Source organism: Lactuca serriola, chromosome 4 (assembly GCF_051521515.1).
Source record: "Lactuca serriola cultivar US96UC23 chromosome 4, Lser_US96UC23_V15, whole genome shotgun sequence".
Taxonomy (NCBI): Eukaryota; Viridiplantae; Streptophyta; class Magnoliopsida; order Asterales; family Asteraceae; genus Lactuca; species Lactuca serriola.
In genome coordinates, this window is record NC_136411.1 from 138,744,101 (window position 1) to 138,766,637 (window position 22,537).

At 34.7% G+C, this 22,537-nt stretch overlaps 1 protein-coding gene across 1 annotated transcript; it reads left to right on the forward strand.

Moving 5' to 3' along the window:
- The first annotated feature begins 1,756 nt into the window (after positions 1-1,756).
- LOC145102631 (heavy metal-associated isoprenylated plant protein 7-like) lies at positions 1,757-4,011 on the forward strand. The gene is made up of 5 exons (XM_079040080.1): positions 1,757-1,954; positions 2,066-2,267; positions 2,356-2,558; positions 2,655-2,745; positions 3,131-4,011. The coding sequence occupies exons 1-5, from the start codon at positions 1,946-1,948 to the stop codon at positions 3,646-3,648; spliced, it is 1,023 nt and encodes a 340-aa protein (XP_078896206.1). The 5' UTR covers positions 1,757-1,945; the 3' UTR covers positions 3,649-4,011.
- Positions 4,012-22,537: the final 18,526 nt, after the last annotated feature.

The window sequence follows — 22,537 nt, forward strand, 5'->3', positions numbered from 1 at the left end:
GACAAATAAAAAGCCGAACATCAAATGTAAAGCAAATTTTTATCATGAAGAAAGTGTTTGTGGAAACTCGTGATTCAGTTGTGGCGACAAATTTTTGACGAGATGTTACAACACACTAACAAACTCTTAGTACGTTCTTAATTAGTTTGAATTGTCATCATTTTGTTGTCCTTAGTTGATCCTCTTCGGCTTGCGGCTTGTGTTTGTTTGGTCTTGACAGTTAAATATGTTGTCATTTGACATTTGTTATTGTTATTTGTGTTCGAACAACTTTTAACTTAAAGTGTTGCATAATTAGATGTTAATCCCTATTTTTTTTCGTTAGCTTTTTATAGTGTGACATTTTGATTTTAGCCTTTTCATGTTTTCTTTTTCGTCTAGGGTATATATTTGTGGTTCCATGTTCTAAGGTTACCATTGGGTATGGTTGTTTATGTCATTTTTCATACTTTGGTTGGGTTAGAGTTTTAGTTTTTCTAGGTGATCTTCTTTCAATTTTTTCTTGGAACTGTTACTATTTTTTTACGTCCTTGCTGGTGGTTTATTTATAATATTTCTGGTTTGGGATTAAAAAAAAACTCATTGATATTAATATAATCGAAAGAATGTCCAACAAGGAAAGCCAAAACTGTTAGGACATGGTCCTAAAACCACAAGTTTCCGTGATTGAATTATAAGACGTACTATTAGCATGCTCAATATATAAGACAAATAAAAAGTCGAAAATCATGTGTAAAGCAAGTTTCCATGATTGAGAAAGTGTTCGTGAAAACTCATGATTCAATTGTGGTTACAAATTTGTGATGAAATGTAACAATTCACCACCAATCTCCCGTCCTTAGCTTATGTATAGATCTTGTCATCACTACTTTCTTCTAACTTTTCTCATTTATTGTTGCTTTTTCGGATTGTATCCACCTTTATCTTTCGATATTACGTCTTTTATACATATCTTTTTTGTACAAAACATCATAATTGTGGCAGTTACAACAAAGGCTGCTTAGACTTTGTATTAAGATGATCTTTTTTGGTAAAAAGATACCTGTTTTTTTGGATCAATTAGTGTCTTAAAGTAAAAAAGGAAGACGCTATTTCGTGTTATAAATATTAAGCTTGCGACTTTCGAAGTATTATGAGAAAAAAGTTTCCTAAAGAAGTAAATTTGAGGGTCCCAACATTTCCAAAATAACTTTGTTTTCTTATGTGATATTATATTTTATTTATCATTCTATTTCGGTATCTTTTCTCTGATATCTATTTATTAGTTCTTAACCCTAGGATTGTTTCCTTGGATTCTGTTTTTCTAAAACGAATTGATTAAATAATTATTCAACTTTTTAGTAAACTGTATATATTGGATCTAAAAAACTAAAAATAGAAATTTATGAAAATACTCTTGGTAAAATAATACAGGAATAATTCTTACGTTTGTAAAGTCAAAAGATTGACTATCTGATCAATCACATCAAACGGTATAGAGAGCGGTAGGCCTGGACCAGTATAGCAAGTGAGAAGTACCCAAATATTACCAAAAATAAACAACTCAAAACGCTGTCGTATCATTGGTAGAAAGAGTAGCTACCCCTAATCCACGTGGCAGCTACATATAAGCCACGTCAGTTTTTGATGACGGTAATGAGTACCCTCTTTAGATCTGATGGTCCTCATCATCATCCCCATCATCAACATCATCATCATCATCATCAACATCATACCACACAATCACGATTCCCATACACATCTACAACTCCCTTTTAATCTCCTCCCATAACTACACAAACACACACCTCAGTGTGTTTTTGTGCGTGTCTGTTCCACCAGATTAAAATAAAAAGCATCCTCTGTTTCTGACTTTCAGTCTTGAAAACCTTATCATTCTACTATATATATAAAAGAAACCCTTAAATCCTCTTTCCATCTTTCGATTTCTGAAAAAGAAGTGATAATGGGAGAGGTGGGTTTTCGTAGTTCTTAGATTTTGATTCGTTTTCATTTTGGTTTATTGGAAAAAGCATGAATTTTTTTGACATTTCTGATGTGGGTTTTGTTTTTCTTTTTTTTTTAGCAAGTAGCAAAGCCGGAGGAGGAGAAGAAACCAGAGGAAGAGAAGAAGGAAGAACCGGCGAAAGCTGATGAGAAGAAACCAGAGGAGGAAAAAGACGCACCACCACCACCACCTCCGCCGCCGCAAGAGATTGTTTTGAGAGTTTTCATGCATTGTGAAGGCTGTGCTAGAAAAGTCCGGCGGTGCCTCAGGGGATTCGATGGTTTGTTTTCGTTTTATATACATCTGCTGATTGATTTGATTTTGAAGTTTGAATTGAAGTGAATGATATATTTGTTTGAATTATTAAGGAGTGGAAGATGTTGCTACGGATTGTAAGACGCATAAGGTTGTAGTGAAGGGAGAAAAAGCAGATCCGTTGAAGGTTCTTGAAAGGGTTCAGAAAAAGAGTCACCGGCAAGTTGAGCTTCTTTCTCCGATACCAAAACCGCCGGAGGAGGAGCCGAAAGTCGAGGAGAAAGAAGCTCCAAAACCAGAAGAGAAGAAAAAAGAGGTTAGTTGATTAATTACAGTTTTGCCACTGCTAATGATCTGAAGTATATATAGAATCATTCAAATTCCTCATGTGGTTTGTGATGTTCAACTACAGCCTCCTCAGGTGATTACAGTGCTTCTGAAAGTAAACATGCATTGTGAAGCTTGTGCTCAAGAGATCAGAAAACGTATTCTAAGGATGAAAGGTGTGTGTTCTTGTATATAAAGCAATCATTTTTACGAATAAAAATTCCTTTTTTTTTGACTAATTACGAATCTTGTTTGACTTGTTTTTCTTTTGTTTTGATCTACAACCATCAACTTCTTTAGAACTCACTCCATCTCCCTTTTTTGATTCTTGAAAATCTTAACCAAAATTGAAAATTCATCTACCTTTTTCTATAATAGTAATCCATCACTATCTCTATATATATCTCCATATTTTATTGATTCAAATTCGTGAATTCTTTCAAGATTCCATATATATTTTGTTTTAGATTGAATAACCCATTTTAATATTACTCAAAATATTCCAATAAAATCCCAACTACCAAATCATTAACAATATCTTGCATCGTTTGTGTATTTTAGGGGTGGAAAGCGTTGAACCAGATCTAAAAAGCTCACAAGTATCAGTGAAAGGCACGTTCACAGCTCCACAGTTGGTGGAGTACATTCACAAAAGAACCGGAAAACACGCCGTGATCGTGAAACAAGACCCTGAACCAAAGAAAGAGGAGGACAAGGGTGCCGACGAGAAGAAGGACGACGGCGGCGGCGGCGAAAAGAAGGAAGAGGCAAAAGCAGAAGAAGGTGGCGGCGGCGGCGGCGGTGAAGAAAAAGATAAGGAGAAAGACGAGAAGAAAGACGAGAAGAAGGAAGGCGGAGGAGAAGAACCAGGAAAACCAGAAGGTGGTACGGAAGGCGGCGGCGACGGAGGAGGTGAGGATACGAGGGTGGTGGAGCTTCGGAAAAACGAATTCTACTATTACCATCCACAGAATTACCATGTATACCCGCCAAGATACACCGCAGAATCGGCGTATGGGTACCCACCAGCACCACAAATGTTCAGTGACGAGAACCCCAATGCATGCACTGTAATGTAAAAAATGGAGTAAATGTTAGAGAGAGAAGAGAGAAGAGAGAGAGAGAGAGGGGTAAAATGGGGAAGAAGAAGATGAAAGAAAGCACAGAGCATATCACATGGGTGAGCATGAGAGGATTCTGTCGTGGCGTTCATGTGGCCTTTGTCTGTGGTGAGCTTCTGTTTAGTATAAAAGTGTCTGCAGGAAAGTTGTAAAATTTTGTGAGACCTTTTGTACTTTTTATTTTTTTTTTATTTTTTTTTTATTTTTTTTATAAACTATAGTAGTAAACTAAGTAAGTGCTCACTTATGACAAATTATATAAAGTAAAATAAGAATGAGCACTCATGTTATAATAAATAAATAAATTCTATATTTATATTTTGTTGTTGTGTACTTTTTTTTTATCTCTAGTTAATGTAACTAATTTGACAAACGAGTAGTTTAAAAAAGGAATAATATTTGTACTAATTACGGAATTGTCGTTTATCAAGGACGGATTTTAGATTAGATCTAATAAAGAAATTAGTGAAGACTGGTATTTTGCTTGGATAACTACAAATAACGGTGTACTATTTCACATGCATGCAAGTTATATTTCTATATTCCCAGTTTTGCCCTTTCTTTTGCTTTTCAGAAACCAAGGCTCTTATTTGCAAAAGGTTTGGCTACACGATACGTAAAGTAATCTTATTAGAAAACACATACGAATTACATTTAGATTAAAATTGCTTTGTTTGCAATTCTTTAACAATCACTTTCATCGTTCACAAGATAAAGTTTGGGTTTCCTATAAGAAAGGTCCTTAAGTTCAAATCTTAGGGGTTTCATTCATGGTTTTGTAAGAGGGGTAAATACAGTGTCGTTTGCGAATGCAAGGCAAGACGTCTCTGTATCTTCACCAAAATGATGAATCACCTACGGGGCGGGAACCTGTATTAAAACCGGATTACCATTTGAAAAATATGGTTGCTAGTTCTTTGATGGTGATTGAAGACCATATCTGATTTCTATTGATTCGTATTTGGTGGTTTTGTCTGTTATAATAACATGATTAGGTTATGTTTGATATAGTAGCTGAAATATTAACAGATAATTAAAAAGTTAATTAGTAGCTAAAAAGCTAACTGATAACTGATAAGGATAACGTTTGATAATTAACCGATAAAATTAACCGATAAGTAGAGTTTAAAGTCACATATAAAGATATATAAAAAGTTAATTAGTAGCTAAAAAGCTAACTGATAACTGATAAGGATAACGTTTGATAAAATTAACCGATAAGTAGAGTTTAAAGTCACATATAAAGATATATAGAAAAAAATGTTTATTATAATTAAAGGGTGATAAAGATAACGTTTGATAAAATTAACCGATAAGTAGAGTTTAAAGTCACATATAAAGATATATAGAAAAAAATCTTTATTATAATTAAAGGGTATAGATGGAAGAATTTTTTTTAGTATAAACTTTATAAACTGGTTGAAAAATTACTCTAACTAGCTTTTTAAAAGTTAGTTTATAGACTACCATGTAAGCTATTTTTCTTTTGTCAAACATGATTTAAAAAAAAACAATCAAAAAATAAGGTTGATTTTAAACTAGCTTAGGCGCAACTTAATTTGCATATTATGAACTAATTTCATATTACTATTGTCTAGTGTTCACAGTATTATTTCAAGTTTATCAAATTGAAAGTTAGGATTATATTGTTGAAGGTGGCATGCATGCAATCTGGTTTTTGAGAAGCGAACAGTTTTTAAGAAAAAAATTAAATGGGTAAGAAGTGAAAGAGTTTGTTTCGTCACAATTATAAACAAATTATGAGGTTTATATATAATTTTAAATTTAAAAAAGAAATTATGGTTTGTACTTGTGCTATAAACATAAGCATAACAGAAAAAATGTTAATGGTTTGTACTTGTCGTTATATATTTCTGTCTTCAAGAAAATTATTGTTAGTTGGACCACAACATGCAAGTTATAAAGTGCTTTCTAGAATATAATAATGTCATTGGAAGTTTTAAATACAAAAATGATATTAGAATTTGTAGCTATGAACTTTTCACATGTCTATAACTTTGTAATAACAGTTTTTAACAAATTTCTACTATTTCTGTAAACGTAGAGGTAACGATGGGTCTAGAGCAAAAATCAGTAGGGTTTACAATACAAGTAATATAACATAAAATAAAATTTGAATAAAAAGTACAAAGTCAACAGAAAATGTATCGTGTTTTAACATTTTTTCACTATAAAAGTTTTTATTTCTTGAAAATAATTTATAACATATTTGATAAATCTTTCATTTTTCTATAGCATAAATTACAAAATCCTTTTAGAAATCATTTTAATTGAAGAAAACATATATATCCAGTTTAGTGGGACTAGTTGCCAAAATAAAATAACACCATTTTCGAAATGAAGTGATAAATACTATACTTGCTTCAACAACCAATATTTCCATTGTCACTCTAGCCAAGATTGGATACACCATTCAAGTTAGCATATATCTCATTTGCTTGTATACGAGGGATGTAAAATATATCATGTGAATTTATAACTTTTCGATATAATTTCATACTTAATAACCAAACAATCTGGTGATTATTATTGTGAACTAATTCAAAGTTATTAGTAATCTAAAGGAAACAAATTGATTGACAAATAATATTGAAAAATTTGTGTCGATTAACCACAAATAATAACTATGATTATCTTTACTTGTTTACCAAGTTTCGTCCAAAAATCAGTTTCAACATTTGTGATCAGATGTAATTGTAAGTAAGGTAGAAATAGATTATCTCGTTGTCAGATAAATTAAAATATTTAATAGAAATTGAAAACCAACTTGAAAATCGTAGATCTTGACACTCATATTGTTGTAAGTTGCATCATAGAACCCCCCCCCCCCCCCCCCCCCCCCCAATTTAATGCAATTAACATTCGTTCCAACATCAATGGAAGAATCGATAAACACAAAGTAAATACTCAGAAATTGGAAAGAAACTAAATCGAAGGAGCGAGAAGAGACAACAGATAGATTGGTTTTGGTGATGAATAAATGGGACTCGGACGACCCCATGTATAATGACTTGTATCTTAGTTTGAAATTCAAAAAAAAAAAAAAAACGAAAGTTATCCAAATTCGAATTCAAACCTGAAGGTTATATGAATCCAAAGTAGAAGGTTATCTAGAATAAAACTTGGAGTTTATCTGAGCTATGAAGATTTCCTAGAAGCTAGCCACAAAGTCAACCATCATCAACTATAACTAGGTTGGTCCAAAATCGACAAGACCCGATCCCAACAAAAAACAAAAGCTCATTAGCTCCTAGCGACCAATACGACAAGAAAAATAGTCATAAAGTGTGCCATTTTCCAATCCTCGCGTCTCGCATCCTCGACACGTGTGTTGGCTTGGCATACCCCTTAATCTTGATTTAATCCTTTGAAGGTTAAGACAATGGAAACCTTATAAACCCATAAAAACTTCTTCATCCCATCAATATGGGACAAATGAAATTGCCAACTTGTAATTTATTCCTTATAAATTACTAACAATCCATCAGCAAGTTAGAATATTTCCTGTAACTCAGACATATGACGTCTCATGGGTGTCACAAGGATTAAACCTAAGTGTAATGTGAATAAAGATGGAGAGAACGATTGAATGGTATCCTATATATTTAAAAACTAAGAACCATATGGCCTCTTCAGTTTATCCCTACATATCACTTTCCATCTTTATTCTCACTCTGTATACTAGTATGGCCATGCATTATAAACTCTTTTCATTACCCTCTAGAAGATAAACTATTGATCTTCATTTGAGGTGACATCACCTCTAGATCATTGATCAATGTCGTTGTCTCAATAAAAAAATAAACCAACTAACCTATGTAGATACGGTAAGTCAGGTTGAAACCACGAGGAGTTCGTGGTCAAAATTTGTGTTAAATAGTCAATAAGGAAGAAAGAATACTTGTAACTGTTGTAAAACGAATTAAACTTAAAACAAAAGCAAAAAGCTTGAAACTTTGTTAATTAAGACGAAACTTTTAATGAGAAAAGTAAGATACTCCCAGTTCAGTTATCAAACAGTTTAGATCCACACACATTCTTCCTTAAAATCCTAGTTCAGTTAATTAGATGTAATTGGGGTTTATTATCTTGTAATACATAATTTTGGATACATAATGTGTTCATTCAACTAGTTTTATTACTCCCTACGTCTAACTAGATTGGGAACAATTAATGAATTGGCAATAAAGTGCCTTGCAACTACCTATTACAATATTAAACATTCAATATCACAAGTTGGAATAACACATGTGGATTCACCAATTGTCTTTGTTCCTAAACTACTTGAACTTGGAACAATTGGTGAATTGACAATCCACTATTTTAGTTATGAAATCAAACAAATTCATACAACCCATATTAATTATTATCACCAAAAGATCATCATATGAAGCATAAAACAACAATTGAAATTAACTAGAACCAAGTAATAATCAAGTGTGTTCATCCAAAAGCTTTAAACATCATCGTAAGTAACGTAATGGTTTAGCCTTCCATCGAGTTCATGAAAACAATGACTTGAATGAAAACAATAAATTGTACACTTGGATCCATAAACAAACCTGCAATAAAAAAGAAAATGTAACCTAATAAAGTTTGAAAAAATAAAATCTTAGACAACAAGTAAGGAAATTTTGGAGTTGTAATGGAAAAGATTGGTTGAACGATCGTCTAATGTTGATTGCTTGTGAAATTGATGATCTCTCGCCTTGAATCCAAATTGGAGTGATCAAAAACATGTTGGGAGAGAGTTTGAACATGTTGGAACACCTCCAAAATGCTCTAAAATTGTAAGAGATAAGTCTCTTTTTGATTAGGGTTGAGTCTACCTTAAATAGGTGTTCAAATCCTAAATTTCGAGGCTTTTTCCCATGATGGGGTTGAAGTTACCATCTTAGATGCCAACTCCAATGCCATGGAGTTGGAGATTGTAGTTGTGGAGTCGGGGTCTGCCACTCTAATGCCAACTCCAACGTTGGTCACATTTCAGCTTTAATTTTTCCATTTTATTCGCACATTCCACCCACTTTTAAGCACATATCATTATGTGCACATAATAATAAAAAATCTATCAAAGTAGTGCCATTCTAGGAAAATCTTCATAACATCTTCGTTGCTTATGTCTCTAAAACTTTGTTAAGATCCTTCACCAAAAGTTCTCAACAATGATGCATTATCCTATATCACATGAGAAAAGTTTCACAACATCTTTGTTTCTTAGATATCTCCAAAACATTGTTAAGAATTGGAGGATATCATGTAAATGACATTTCAGAATTAAGAACAATAAACATAAATCAAATGGGAATAGTAAGAACACAAGATGCAAAAAATTCTATTTAGCTCAATTAATGTTTGGAAGATAATATTACGTATACAGATTTGGCAATGTATAAACTCTCTCTCTCTCTCTCTCTCTCTCTCTCTCCAACACTCAAGATCACAACACTATATCGTAGGACCCTCAACAAACTCAAAATATATAGTGTGACTAAGGCCTAAAGTACAACCGCAATGTTCACACTAAAAGAGGTAGATATATCACAGTTCTTCACCTTTTATATATACAACATATCTTCTTTGTCTATTTCTTTAACACCTTCTATATCAGAAATATCACATGTCATAACGAGAGACAACGCGCATTTATGACACGCATTTACGACGCGCAGTTATGACACGCAATGCGTATCAAGGAAGGCCCTGTCATAAAGGAAGATGACACACATTTGCGTGTCGTAACCTTATGACGTGCGTGTTTATGACATGCAATGCGTATCAAGGAAGCCGCTGTCACAAAGGAAGATGACACGCATTTTTGCATGTCATAATTTTAAATGTTTTTTAAATTATATATTTTTGATAGATTTACTAATTTTCAAATTAAAGAACAAATTCAAATTGTCATAATACAAAATAAAATACTATAAACAATAAAGATAGTTCATTGCGTTAATATGTCAAATAGAAATAATCATTCCAATAGTAAGTACATGTAATAAAATTGCTAATATTGTATAATATTTATTATTGAAAACAAAACATGTACAACATTTAAAGAAACTAATGACTAAATTCTCCTTTGACAATCTCCTTTGACAATTTCCTTTCTAAGAGAATAACCTGAATGTAGGAACTTTGAGAAGCAGCAGGGCATGGATTGCTAGAGCTGTTAGAACCTGCACAAGGCAAATCGGTAACTTAACATGCCATTATGGATATTTTGGTCACATGGGGGATCTTTTCAGGCATGGTGAAGGTTACAGCTTCAGGTATCTTTATGGGCATTTTTGTCACATTGGGTCTTTTTTTGGGCATGGTGAAGGTTTTAGATGTAGATGCCTTTGTGGGCATTTTAGTCACATTAGGTCTTTTTCCAGGCATGGTGAATTTTTTGGTTTCAGGTTCAAAAAAATGAACAAGGAGTGTTCAGCTAGACCGAGTTTTACATATTTGTTTATGTTCAGTTTTATTATAGTTTCACATTATTATTGTAGCTACACTAGTTGGAGAGAGGGGCTGAACCAACAATACTAACATTCATGTGTTAATCAAACAAAACTGAAGGATTATGGAAATATGGATAAGAAAGGAGTTACCTTCCATTGACGTCCTTTCCGAGATGCCTTAGAAAGGTAAATTCACTATATAGTCATGGGTGTCGGGTTCGCTATTGGGGCAGATAGATCGAGCAGTTGTGATTCATTAGTTCCAACAGTGGCAACTGGATTGTGGTAAACTGGATACCACCTGATTATACACAATTAAAATCAAAATCAATTGTTAATTGGTGTCAGGTGGAGATAATGATTATTAGAATATAAAGTAAGTGAATAAATTACTTGATGTGATGTTAGGGCATAAAGCAACATGCATTCTTTTTAGGGTTTCAGGGTATACATTGCATATCATTCCAATACCATAATTGTTTATGCTAGACCTGTAATTAACATAAACCTCATATGCTTTTTGTTGTTCTGTATTTTCTGCCATTAAACACAACATCATGACTCATAAGCAAATTAAGAAATACAAATATATGGGAAATATGAGAAACATTATATCAATTTGCAAGTTTTAACACTACTGAATATACAAGTTTGTAAAAGTAACACAAACTACCCCTTTATCTTTCACATACTTGATATGATAGATAACATTTATTCTAAAATGATAACTTATTAATATGTGATTATGTATCCTTCAAAAAGACACAAAATGCGTTCGATTAAAGGGTAAAAACTTACTTGTGGAAGGTCTTTGTACCTTAACAACAACCAAATCCCCATTTTCCTTTAATCTACCCTTATCACAAAGCTTTTGAAGTTTAATCATTGTAGTAGGGGACAATATGTCTGGCCTAATGCTCAATGCTTGCCCAAGTTTGATGTATGCGGGATCTAAAGAGGTTACAATTTCCCTCAACTCAATTGCCCGAGAAACTTCATTCTGATCAACATAACAAAAAAAACACAGAAGTAAGAATAAGAGAAGCAGAAAAAATTCACAATCTATATGGTTTTTGTGATTTCACAAAGATTAAAATCATAAAACAGATGTGCAGACTGCATGAAAGATCAACTTACCTCTTTAAACCTCTTATTGATCACGTCCCAAGCAAGACGTGAAAGAAATCCTCCGTAACAATTGCATCAATGTACTTGTAACATGTAATTTACTCTAAAACATACCTGATATCACATTCTCAAAAACAAACTAATATTCAAATTGGGGTATTTTGGTCTAATCTGTCCAATAACAGTTAAGTAATAGTGGAACTAAAATCCCAAACAGGAATTCATAGTCGCCTTTTATCAAACAATTAATAGGCACTAAAACGCATGATCATGAATTGGTTTAATACAATCCGTCATATGCAAATCGACTAAAATCAAGAAGAAATGTGTACCAAAAAAATATGATTAGCTTCAAATTTCAATCATCATCTGGGAAAAAATTGCTTCTACCAATAAAATTAATTTAGATAATTTGGTTGATCTACCATGGAAATAACGACCAGTGTGGATGCATCAAATATAAATATATATATTTTTACTTTATTTAGGGACTGCTAGAAGCACGTGCAGAACTTAAGCCACTACTTTCTACATCAAATGATCGTCTCAAGGATCTTCTTTTTATGGACATTGCCCTTGATTCTACTGTAAGAACAGCCATTGAAAAAATCTTTGAAGACTTAAAGAATGCCAAACTAGAGGTAATTAATTTAATTAACTAAAAGTTCATTATTATTTGAATAGTTTTTTCATTACAATTTTCAATACTTCACAGAAAATTATATATCTTGTCACTCTTCTTCTTGAGAACCTCATACTTTCATCAGACAACAACGAAGATCTTATCTATTGTTGGAAGGTAATGTCTGATTTTGGTCATATTATCTTATTGTTTAAATGAAAGTAGGATGCTAAAAAAATTCTTTGTTTTTTTAAATCTATATATATATATATATATATACATATATATATATATATATATATTTAATTTAATCCTCTTTTTTTTACCTAGCTGAACCGAACCAAGGGGTTCTCGACCCAATTGTTGGCCCAAAATAGGGGTGTTCGATATTTAGCTTGGCCCATAAGAGTTTTCGTTCCATTGAGAGGGTCTAATAGGGGTCTTCGGCCCATTAAAGTAAAATAATTGGTTTTTTTGGTTCAAAGGCCCAAAAATATTAATTCTTGACCCAACTAAGGCCCATGTGTGTGATTTTGGCCAAAAAAGGCCCATTAGAGGAGTTTTCAGCCCAAAATGGTGTTAAAAATCTTGTACTCATAATATATTAATAAATCATTAATTTCAATTTTAATAATCTTGTAAAATATCAATAAATCAACCTCTCTCTCCAAAAAGCATCATAGTCAAAAAACCATCCTAGTCAATTACTCGGTTTAAGGGCAACCCAAAAGGTCTTTGTTAATAGTTCAAGTATATACCAATTTAGTTAGTATCTTAGACACCTAAGCAAATAGTCTCCCACTTGGATAAGTCTATAACTACAATTGCCAGTATAACTTCTAAACTAGATCGTAAAGTGTTCTTCCATAGCAACTATCGAACTCTAATCAAATTAGACATTGACCCTAAGATAAGTGATCAAACATTCCTTCGTTCTTCAAGATATCATATGTACATGAGACATGGATTAGAATCAATCTCATTGTCATATATTATATTCCTTGATTTATGCTTGTGATGACGTTATAAGAATTCTAATTGAACACATCAATTTAGTCCTGGCTCGGCATAACACTATAATTCAACACCAAATCACCGAGGGGGCCAACGATATTGCGTTTCCCTTAGGGAAAAAGGAACGAATAAACTTTTACTTATATTCTTGTATCCTTTACTCACCAAATCATAAATGATACTACGTTTTATGACATCATGTTACTGATGCGTTTTCACACTACCAATGTACCACCGATTTGTAAATTACAACTCATATATCTTTGTTTTAAGAATATAAGATATTATTGTCTTAGAATTACTCGTGATAGAATCCATGAAGTAATTCTCTTAGTGTGGGTTTATCCAATACTCAAATCTCCATTTTCTAAGTACTCGTGAATGTTATAGCAACACAATTGCTATGTCTAATCTCCTTAGACAATCTACAATTCAATTCATGACAATCTTAATTCACTACTTACATCCAAAAGTATGACTAATCGTGGAATATGAATAATTAAATTATTCATGATGTAAAACATCTTTACTATTATATAAAGCATTTTAGATATTTCTTGAAATTTAAGAGGTACCAAACCTAGTACATCATGTACAATCAACTTATGTTTACCATTCAATACACATATTACATTTGTATATTTAGTAGGTTGAAAATCTTAATTGGTATCAAATCTATAACCATTATATCATGGTGTTTGTATATTTAGTAGGTTGAAAGTCTTAAATACGAGTGAGATATGTTTCAGTGGTTTTCTTCACACCATAGGATTTTCCGGAGAGGTAATCATAAAAAAATTGAGAAATATGTTGTTAAAAAATAAAAGTAAAATGCTATAATAAACAAATAAATAGATCAACATTTGCATTAAATTTATAAATTAAAATGGTTTCAGGACTACTAAAAACAACTTAAAATAGATTGAAAAAAAAAACGGATTGAATTTACAACCCAGCAAACCGGTCAAAGTTGTGAAACAAGTTAAGATGTTACGGTAATTAGAAGTTAAAATTATGAATGAGTGATTAATTGCAATTTACAAAGAAGCAACACATAAATGGATTTTTCAATTTTTAAGGATTGAAAAAACGAAAAAATTATAAATATTGTAACTTGGTTATACTTAAAGGTTTTTATGGTTTGGTCTGATAGGCGCAATGAAACTATTCACCGAAATCCATTAATCACCGTCCGAACACTATTTTTTTGCCGCCGCTATGCGCGGGCACACGTCTAGTTTAAATCAAAACACAAGAATAAATAACTGACAAATACAGTGAATAAGTTCATAAATAATCTCTATTATTCAATCACCCAATTCAATTACATTTATTATGTTACAAGTATCAAACTGATTAACTAACTACTAAAACTAACATCATCTCTTAAACCAGTGCTGCTAGCATGATGATTATGCTTAACCCTACTTAGAGCCTTCATGAAAGGATATACATGATTGTCTTCTAATGACACTCTGTTCACAAGGATATGAACTCCTTTAACTCTATGTATGATGTAATGGTACATTCCTGTCGATATGTATGTATTTACCATGATCTCTTGGTTCTTAAGTCAAAGAAATTGATCCGTCATTATTGTAGAAAAGTTCCATTGGCTCCTAAATGGTCGGAACTACTTTGAGATCACCGATGAAGTTCTTCAGCCAAGCTGCTTCCTTTCATGTTTCACTTCTTGCTATGTACTTGGATTCACAAGTAGAATCAGCCACCATTTCCTTCTTGGAACTTTTCTAAGTAACTGCTCCACCATTTAATAGGAACACCGAACCATATTGAGAATGAAAGTTGTCTTTCTCTATTTGAAAGTGGGCGTCAGTATACCCACTCACTCTCAATGTCTTACTACCACTAAGGACTAGAACCATGTCCTCTTTGCTTCGTAGATACTTGAGAATGATCTTCACTACTATCCAATGGGCTCTTCCAGGATTTCCCTTAAAGCGACTAACCATGCTTAAAGAAAAAGACACACCAGGGCGAGTACATGTCATAGCGTACATAATCGATCCTACAATCGAAGCATATGGGACTCGACTCATTTCTGCTATCTCTTCTACTATACTAGGGCTTTGAATTTTGGTCAACTTGGCATTTCTTTGAATAGGTAGCTCTCATTTCTTGGAATTTGTCACACCCCCAAACCAGAATGACGGAATCATTTGATGGCGGATGACTTCATGTAGTATCATAATAGTTGAGTAAATAGTAAAGAAAGCAAACACAACCATAATAAATATAATTTAAAAAGTTACATTGTTGATTGTATTACATGTTTCAAAAGAAATTACATTATGATGATATAATTAGTTTGAAATTGATGTCTTAGCGTCCCTTCCCCAAAAGTTGTTGTTTACCTGTATTACTGAATCCCTGAGAAATAAAAGTAGTTTTGAAAAAGTGTCAGCAATTAAGATGGTGAGTTCATAAGCATTTTTGTATAAGAATTGTATGCCTTTTTGTATAAAGTAACTGAGTTTGTTTCTAGAAAATCCAATATTTTCCATAAATGAATAGTAGTTTTAAAAGCTCCAAAAACAGGAATGCATAAGTATATTCCATACCTAAAATACTGTAAGTTGATTTATATATGTATATATAACCACTAAGGCGTTTGATAGCCCCGTAAATCAAATGTTTTAATACTTCATGTGAGTTTTATAACCGTACTATTGACCCAGACTGCCTGTCACAACGTTCTTCAGGTGTTGGAATGAGATAACGTTTGTCACCCCAGACTTGCCGGTCCAACTGTAGCGAACATATAGGATTTGAAATGCGTACTTGAAAGTACGTGAAGTTAAATGTCTCACAAAAGTTTGTATCAAATAGATTTACATATGAAAAGTCCATTTTTCTTATAAATGTAAGTATTTCCTTTCTATAGTGTTTATAGAGTGTAAAATATCATGAATATCTCATAAACTATACCTATTATAGTTTTTCAAAAGTGTGTTTCATTTGAATGACAAACCTTAGTGTATTACCAACTTTGCATGTAAAGTGTAACATTTGTAATAACGTGATTTTACTTATTTAACAGTTATACACAGGATGTAGATAAAGCATTAGAAACTGTATGTAACAATTTGCATTTTAACATATGTTTTTCTTGCGTTTCACTTGTATTTTACCCCCCTAAAGAATAGTAAAAATGTGAGAATATAGGCATATGCGATGGCCTTTCCTTGTTGCATTAGAACACATCCCAGACCTTGGTTTGATGCGTCGCAGTAGACCACAAAGTCTTCTGTTCCTTCTGGCAAGGATAATATAGGTGCACTGCATCGGGCTTGTTTCAGTGTTTGAAACATAGTGTCTTACTTTTCTCCCCAGTTGTAGGTTACACCCTTCTGAGTCAGGGAGGGAAGTGGTTTGGCAATCTTTGAGAAGTTTTGTATGAATCTTCGGTAATAGCCAGCAAGGCCCAAGAATTGTCAGATTTCCGTTGGAGTTCTTGGAGCTGACCAGTTCTCAATTGCCTTCATTTTGGAAGGGTCCACGTGTATCCCTTTTTTCTGACCACATGACCAAGGAAATCTACTTTCCGAATCCAAAATTTGCACTTTCAGAATTTCGTGTATAACTTCTCTACCGTTAATGTTTCCAAGACCAGCCGGGTGTGTTGACTATGTTCTTCTTTACTCTCCGAATAGATGAGTATGGCATCTATGAACACGATCACAAATTTGTCTAGGAAAGAACGACATACTCGGTTCATTAAGTGCATGAACACCGCCGATGCATTTGTTAATCCAAAGGGCATCACTACAAACTCGTAGTGACCATAATGATTTCGGAAGGCCGTCTTGGGAACATCTCCTTCCAGGACTCACATCTGATGGTATCCGGATCTTAAATCGACCTTTGAGAAGTAGCTTACTCCTTGGAGTTGGTCGAGCATATCGTATATGCACGGTAGGGGATATCAGTTCTTGATTGTGAGTTTGTTTAGTTCTCGGTAGTCGAATGCACATGCGAAAGGATCCATACTTCTTCTTTACAAATATGACTGGTGCTCCCCAAGGTGAGAAGCTCGTCCTGATAAATCCTTTATTGAGTAGCTCGTTTAGTTGGCTGGATAATTCTTGCATCTCTGCCGGGGCTAGACGATACGACGATTTTGCTATTGGGGTAGCTCCAGGAATCAAGTCGATTCTGAACTCGACTTGATGTTCTGGTGGAACTCTTGGAAGATCTTCAGGGAAGATGTCGGGGAAATCGTAGACTTTTGGAATGTCTTTGGTATCTTTCGTTTCTTTTTCCTTATCTACCACATGGGCTAGGAAAGCATGGTATTCTTTGCGCAAGTATTTTTGGGCTTTGACGCAAGAGATTATTTGTAAATTGGTATCGGGTTTATCCCCATAAATGATAAGAGTTTTGTCATTTGGTAGATTAAGGTGAACAACCCTTTTGTGAAAAAGTATATCGGCACGGTGAAGGCTTAACCAATCCATACGGATGATGACATTAAAACTTCTTCTAGTGATCGACATTAGATCGATCTGGAACGAGTGTTCATTTAAATCTAGCATGCAGCCTATGTACATATCGTTTGTGCTTTCTGTTTTACCGTTTTCCATTTCTACTATAAATATCTTTTTTAGTGATTGGGGGTTTTGTTTAAGTAAGTGTTTGAACTCGTGTCTCACGAAACTCCTCCTTGCACCACAATCAAAGAGTATGCATGCATAAGCGCTATTAAGGAGAAACGTACCTGTAACCACCGTGGGATCCGCTATTGCTTCATTTTGCTCTATTGCCAACACTCTTCCTATGCCTCCAGCATTCCTTGACTTAGGGCAATCTCTCTTGTAGTGCCTATCTTCACCACACCCATAACACACCTGGACCACACCGACTCCAGGAGTTTGGGTGATAGGTTGTGTCGGTGCCTTACAGAAACAAGCAGTGTGCCCTTTCCTGTTGTAGTTATTACAGTGCATCACCCGGCAATTTCCATTGTGATGGAAATTGAATTTGCTTCACTTTGGTAGGTTTTCAACATATTGCTTTGCTGGTGTAGGGGTAATAGGAACAGTGGTGGGAGTAGTAGCGGCATGGATTGCCACAATCTGTTGTTTATTGGAAGGTTCTTGTGAAGATTGACCCTTCCTTTTATTCTAAAACTTGTTGTTGTTGTTGTTGTTGTTGTTGTTGTTGTTGTTGCTCTCTATGGGTTGCTTCGGAACTACAGTCATGAATCCTTGGCAGACACCATGGTCAACGAGGGACTGTGCCACTTGTTTGGCACTATTGAAAGTAACTGGCTTGGAAGCTAGTACACTTCCTTGAATCTGGGATGACAATGCCTAGATATATCTCTCGATCTTCTTGCTCTCTAGAGCAATCATTCTCGGGCAAAGTATTCTCAAGTCACTGAACCTATTGGTATAGGTCGTGATGTTCGAGCCTACCATAGTAAGGCCCCAAAGCTCTTGCTCGAGCTTTTGTACTTCGCCTCTCAGGCAGTATTCTTGCATGATCATTTGTTTCAGGTTTTCCCATCACATGGAGTTATTCACTACCAGAGTTAGTGACTTGACGTGGCCATTCCAACACGTTAGGGCTCGTTCGGAGAAAGTACAGGCATCAAATTTTACTTTGCTCCCTTCTTGGCATGAGCAGATCTTGAATACTGCTTTTGTTTTCTCTATCCATTGGGATAGAGCCATAACTCCTCTAGTTCCATGAAAGGATATGGGTTTGCTGTTGGTGAAGTCCTTGTAATTTCATTCCCCGGAACGACCTTGGTGTTGGCCATTAGTAGAGCTATTTATTCCTCCTCCCGACCCATTGTTACTCATTTGTGCCATTGCTGCTATAACAACAGCTGTTACGGCAACCTGGAAAACAACATTGTCCATTGATGGGGGTGGTGGTGGAGGTGGTGTTGGTGTTCCTATAGTATTGATGCGTCGGGGATTCCTTCTTGGCGACATGATTCTGCCATAAGTTAAAAGATGAATTCTTGATAAGTCTTCAGAAATGATTATGGAAAGTCTTAGTATTATATGCTTTACGTTCCAAACATCATCGAATTTGTAAGTTAATTGCGAAATGGAAACTTATAATAATAAGTGTATGATTTCCTTAGTATTTTAAGAATTTAATGAAATACCCAATGAAATAATAAATGCGTGTCAATCTCATTGATATTAATATTCAATACATCGATCAGAAAAATTTGACCTTAACACAGGTCTAGAGTACATCAATGAAAATGGGAGAATTTGACCGCATTCCGACCCTCGAATTGTGTACTCACAATCCATCGGGTTTACATACATAAAGGAAAGAGTAGCACCGATGCTCACTCGATAAGTATATACATAGCGCAAGAAGTACGCGCTCTACTCCGAGCTGGTGGTACGCTCCGGACCATGGTTTGTTGTCCTGGAAGTCCGAGCTCGAGTTACTTGACGTTCAGCCTCGATGACGCACCTCTCCATTGCGACTTGGTTTTTCCGGAACTCCCTTACCTTGGCTCTAGCAGCGGTAATGTCTTTCTAAAGGGAAAAGGTGTGCTCTATTGTTCGACCATGTTCTTCGTCCAGGCGACGAAGACGTACGCCGTGATTTGGGCAGTGGCACCATCATCCATGATTTGGTTGGCGTTTACCCTTGTTTGCTCGCCTTGGTTGGCGATGCGAGAAACCATGACAGGGAGTGCTCTGTCATCCGTACCTCCATTACTGAGGTTATAAAAGCCTTGTCCCATGCCGTAGGGCGGGCGTTGTCCTTGTTCCCTGCTCCATTGTTTTAGATCTACAGCCCAGAGGGGTGCCGGACCCTGAAAGTTCCGTTGTAGATATGGTACTACCTAGGGAGGATTGTAGACCTCGGGTTCTAAGTCAGTGCCCTCATCATATGCCTCCTTTTCTTCTTCCTCTTCCTCCTCTCCTGGATCCTCTTCTGGATCTTCCGCGGGAACCTCTTCGGGATCCTCTTCTGGATCCTCCTCAATCCAAACTCCATTGCCCTAGTTTGGGTACTAGGGATCCCCGGGGATATGAAATCCTTCCATTTTGTCTAATCGAGAATAGAAATAAGAAAATTATATATAAAACAAGAGTGTAAAAAGAAAATTTTATGATAAGGCCTACACTGAGTCCTCCTATAATTACCTAGTGTATACAAATTACATACGATTGAGATCAAATGGACCATTGGATAAATAGCTTCACTCTAAGCCCACATCCAAACAAGTAAAAGGACCTAAAGCGAAATCATAAATCCTAAGCCCATGCAACCTCACTCATGTGTAACGTTAAAGTATGCACTTTGCAATTGTAGACCTGTCAGTGAAAGTTTTTAGTTTTTTTTAAGCTTAATTTTTATTTAATTGACGATCCTAGTCCTAACGAAATGTCGGGGTTTACTCGCTTGTTATAGTTTTTATTATGTCATAAATACTCATATAGCATTTAAATTTGTAAGTTTGATTCTAGTGTTACTTTGGTATGTTTTTGACTTGTTACTCACTATGACTATTCCCCGACATTCGTTGGTCATATCTCGGATAAATATAGTTGATCATGCTATATTCATCCTAGATCTGATTACATATTCCGAGCCTTAGTCATAGTGTCCAACTTGTCTTAATACTTTTGTATAGTTCTAACTATGACATTAAACTGTTGCATGCATGTATTTGTACATTTATGAAACTAACATTTTAATTTAATGAAGTATGGTTTGTGTGAAAGCGTTTTGTCAGAGAGTTTTAGTCCGTTTGAATTTATAGTTTGTATATCTTATGTGGTTCGATATACTTAGTTCAATATAAATAATGCTCTGATACCAATCTGTCACACCCCCAAACCAGAACGGCGGAATCGTTTGAGGGTGGATGACTTCATGTAATATCATAACAGTTGAGTAATAATAAAGAAAGCAAACACAACCATCATAAATATAATTTAAAAAGTTACATTGTTGATTGTATTACATGTTTCAACATAAATTACATTATGCTGATATAATAAGTTTGAAATTGATGCCTTAGCGTCCCTTCCCCAAAAGCCGTTGTTTGCCTGTATTACTTAATCCCCGAGAAATACAAGTAGTTTTGAAAAAGTGTAAACAATTAAGTTGGTGAGTTCATAAACATTTTTGTATAAGAATTGTATGCCTTTTTGTATAAAGTAACTAAGTTTGTTTCTAGAAAATCCAATATTTTCCATAAATGAATAGTAGTTTTAAAAGTTCCAAAAACAGGAATGCATAAGTATTTTCCATACCTAAAATAGTGTAAGTAGATTTATATATGTATATATAACCACTAAGGCATTTGATAGCCCCGTAAATCAAGTGTTTTAATACTTCAAGTGAGTTTTCTAACCGTACTATTGACTGAGACTGCCTGTCACAATGTTCTTTAGGTGTTGGAATGATATGACGTTTGTCACCCCAGACCTGCCGGTCCAACTGTAGCGAACAGTTTAGGTGCGAGATTGTCAATCCTGTATAGATCTATACACAAGTATCACGCTCTCCCTACAGGAGATTATAGTTTATAAGATAGGATTTGAAATGCGTACTTGAAAGTACGTGAAGTTAAATGTCTCACAAAAGTTTGTATCAAATAGATTTACGTATGAAAAGTCCATTTTTCTTGTAAATGTAGGTATTTCCTTTCTATAGTGTTTATAAAGTGTAAAATATCATGAATATCTTGTAAACTATACCTATTATAGTTTTTTGAAAGTGTGTTTCATTTGAATGACAAACCTTAGTGTATTACCAACTTTGCATGTAAAGTATAACATTTGTAATAACTTTATTTTACTTATTTAACATTTATACACAAAATGTAGATAAATCATTAGAAACTGTATGTAACGCTTTGCATTTTAACATAAGCTTTTCTTGCCTTTCACTTGTATTTTCCCCCCTAAATTATAGTAAAAATGTGAGAATATATGGGTATGAACTCACCTAGTAAGTGTGATGATTTGAAGAAAACAAGATTTTTCTCGGGCAGCACTTCGACCGGAAAGTGGAAAATTTCATGGGAGTTTCGGACCTTCGGACCTTCGTCGGAGCTTGGATACGTAACCGGGGCGTCAAGATAGTTTCGGGAGGCTTGAGAGTGAGAAAATATGGGAGAAAGGTTGTGAATTGGCAAAAGAATTCGGAAGCCTTGCACCCTTTATATAAGGGTGGAACTAACCCTCGTACGCTGGGCGTATGTCATGCATGACGCCTTTGTCGGATACCAGACTTTGGATGGGATGGGCTAGAAGGAAGTAGGGAGACGTGGTCGATCCGAGGCCGCGCACTGAGTACGTTGGGCGTACCCTCGTACGCCATAGCGTACTCCCCTCGGTTTGTGTGCCCCAATCTTCTAAAATGCGTAACTTTTGCATACGAGCTCCGTTTTTGATGTTCTTTATATCCACGCGTAGGTCAGAATATAATCTACAACTTTCATTTAGACATCATTGGCAAATTTTGAGTTTATTTTTAATTATATATTTTTAATAGCCTGGGACAGGAAAAGTCCGTTAAAGATTCATAACTTCTTCATCCGATGTCCGTTTTCGTCTGTCTTTTTACCGTTGTACTACTATTGTCGAGATATTTAATT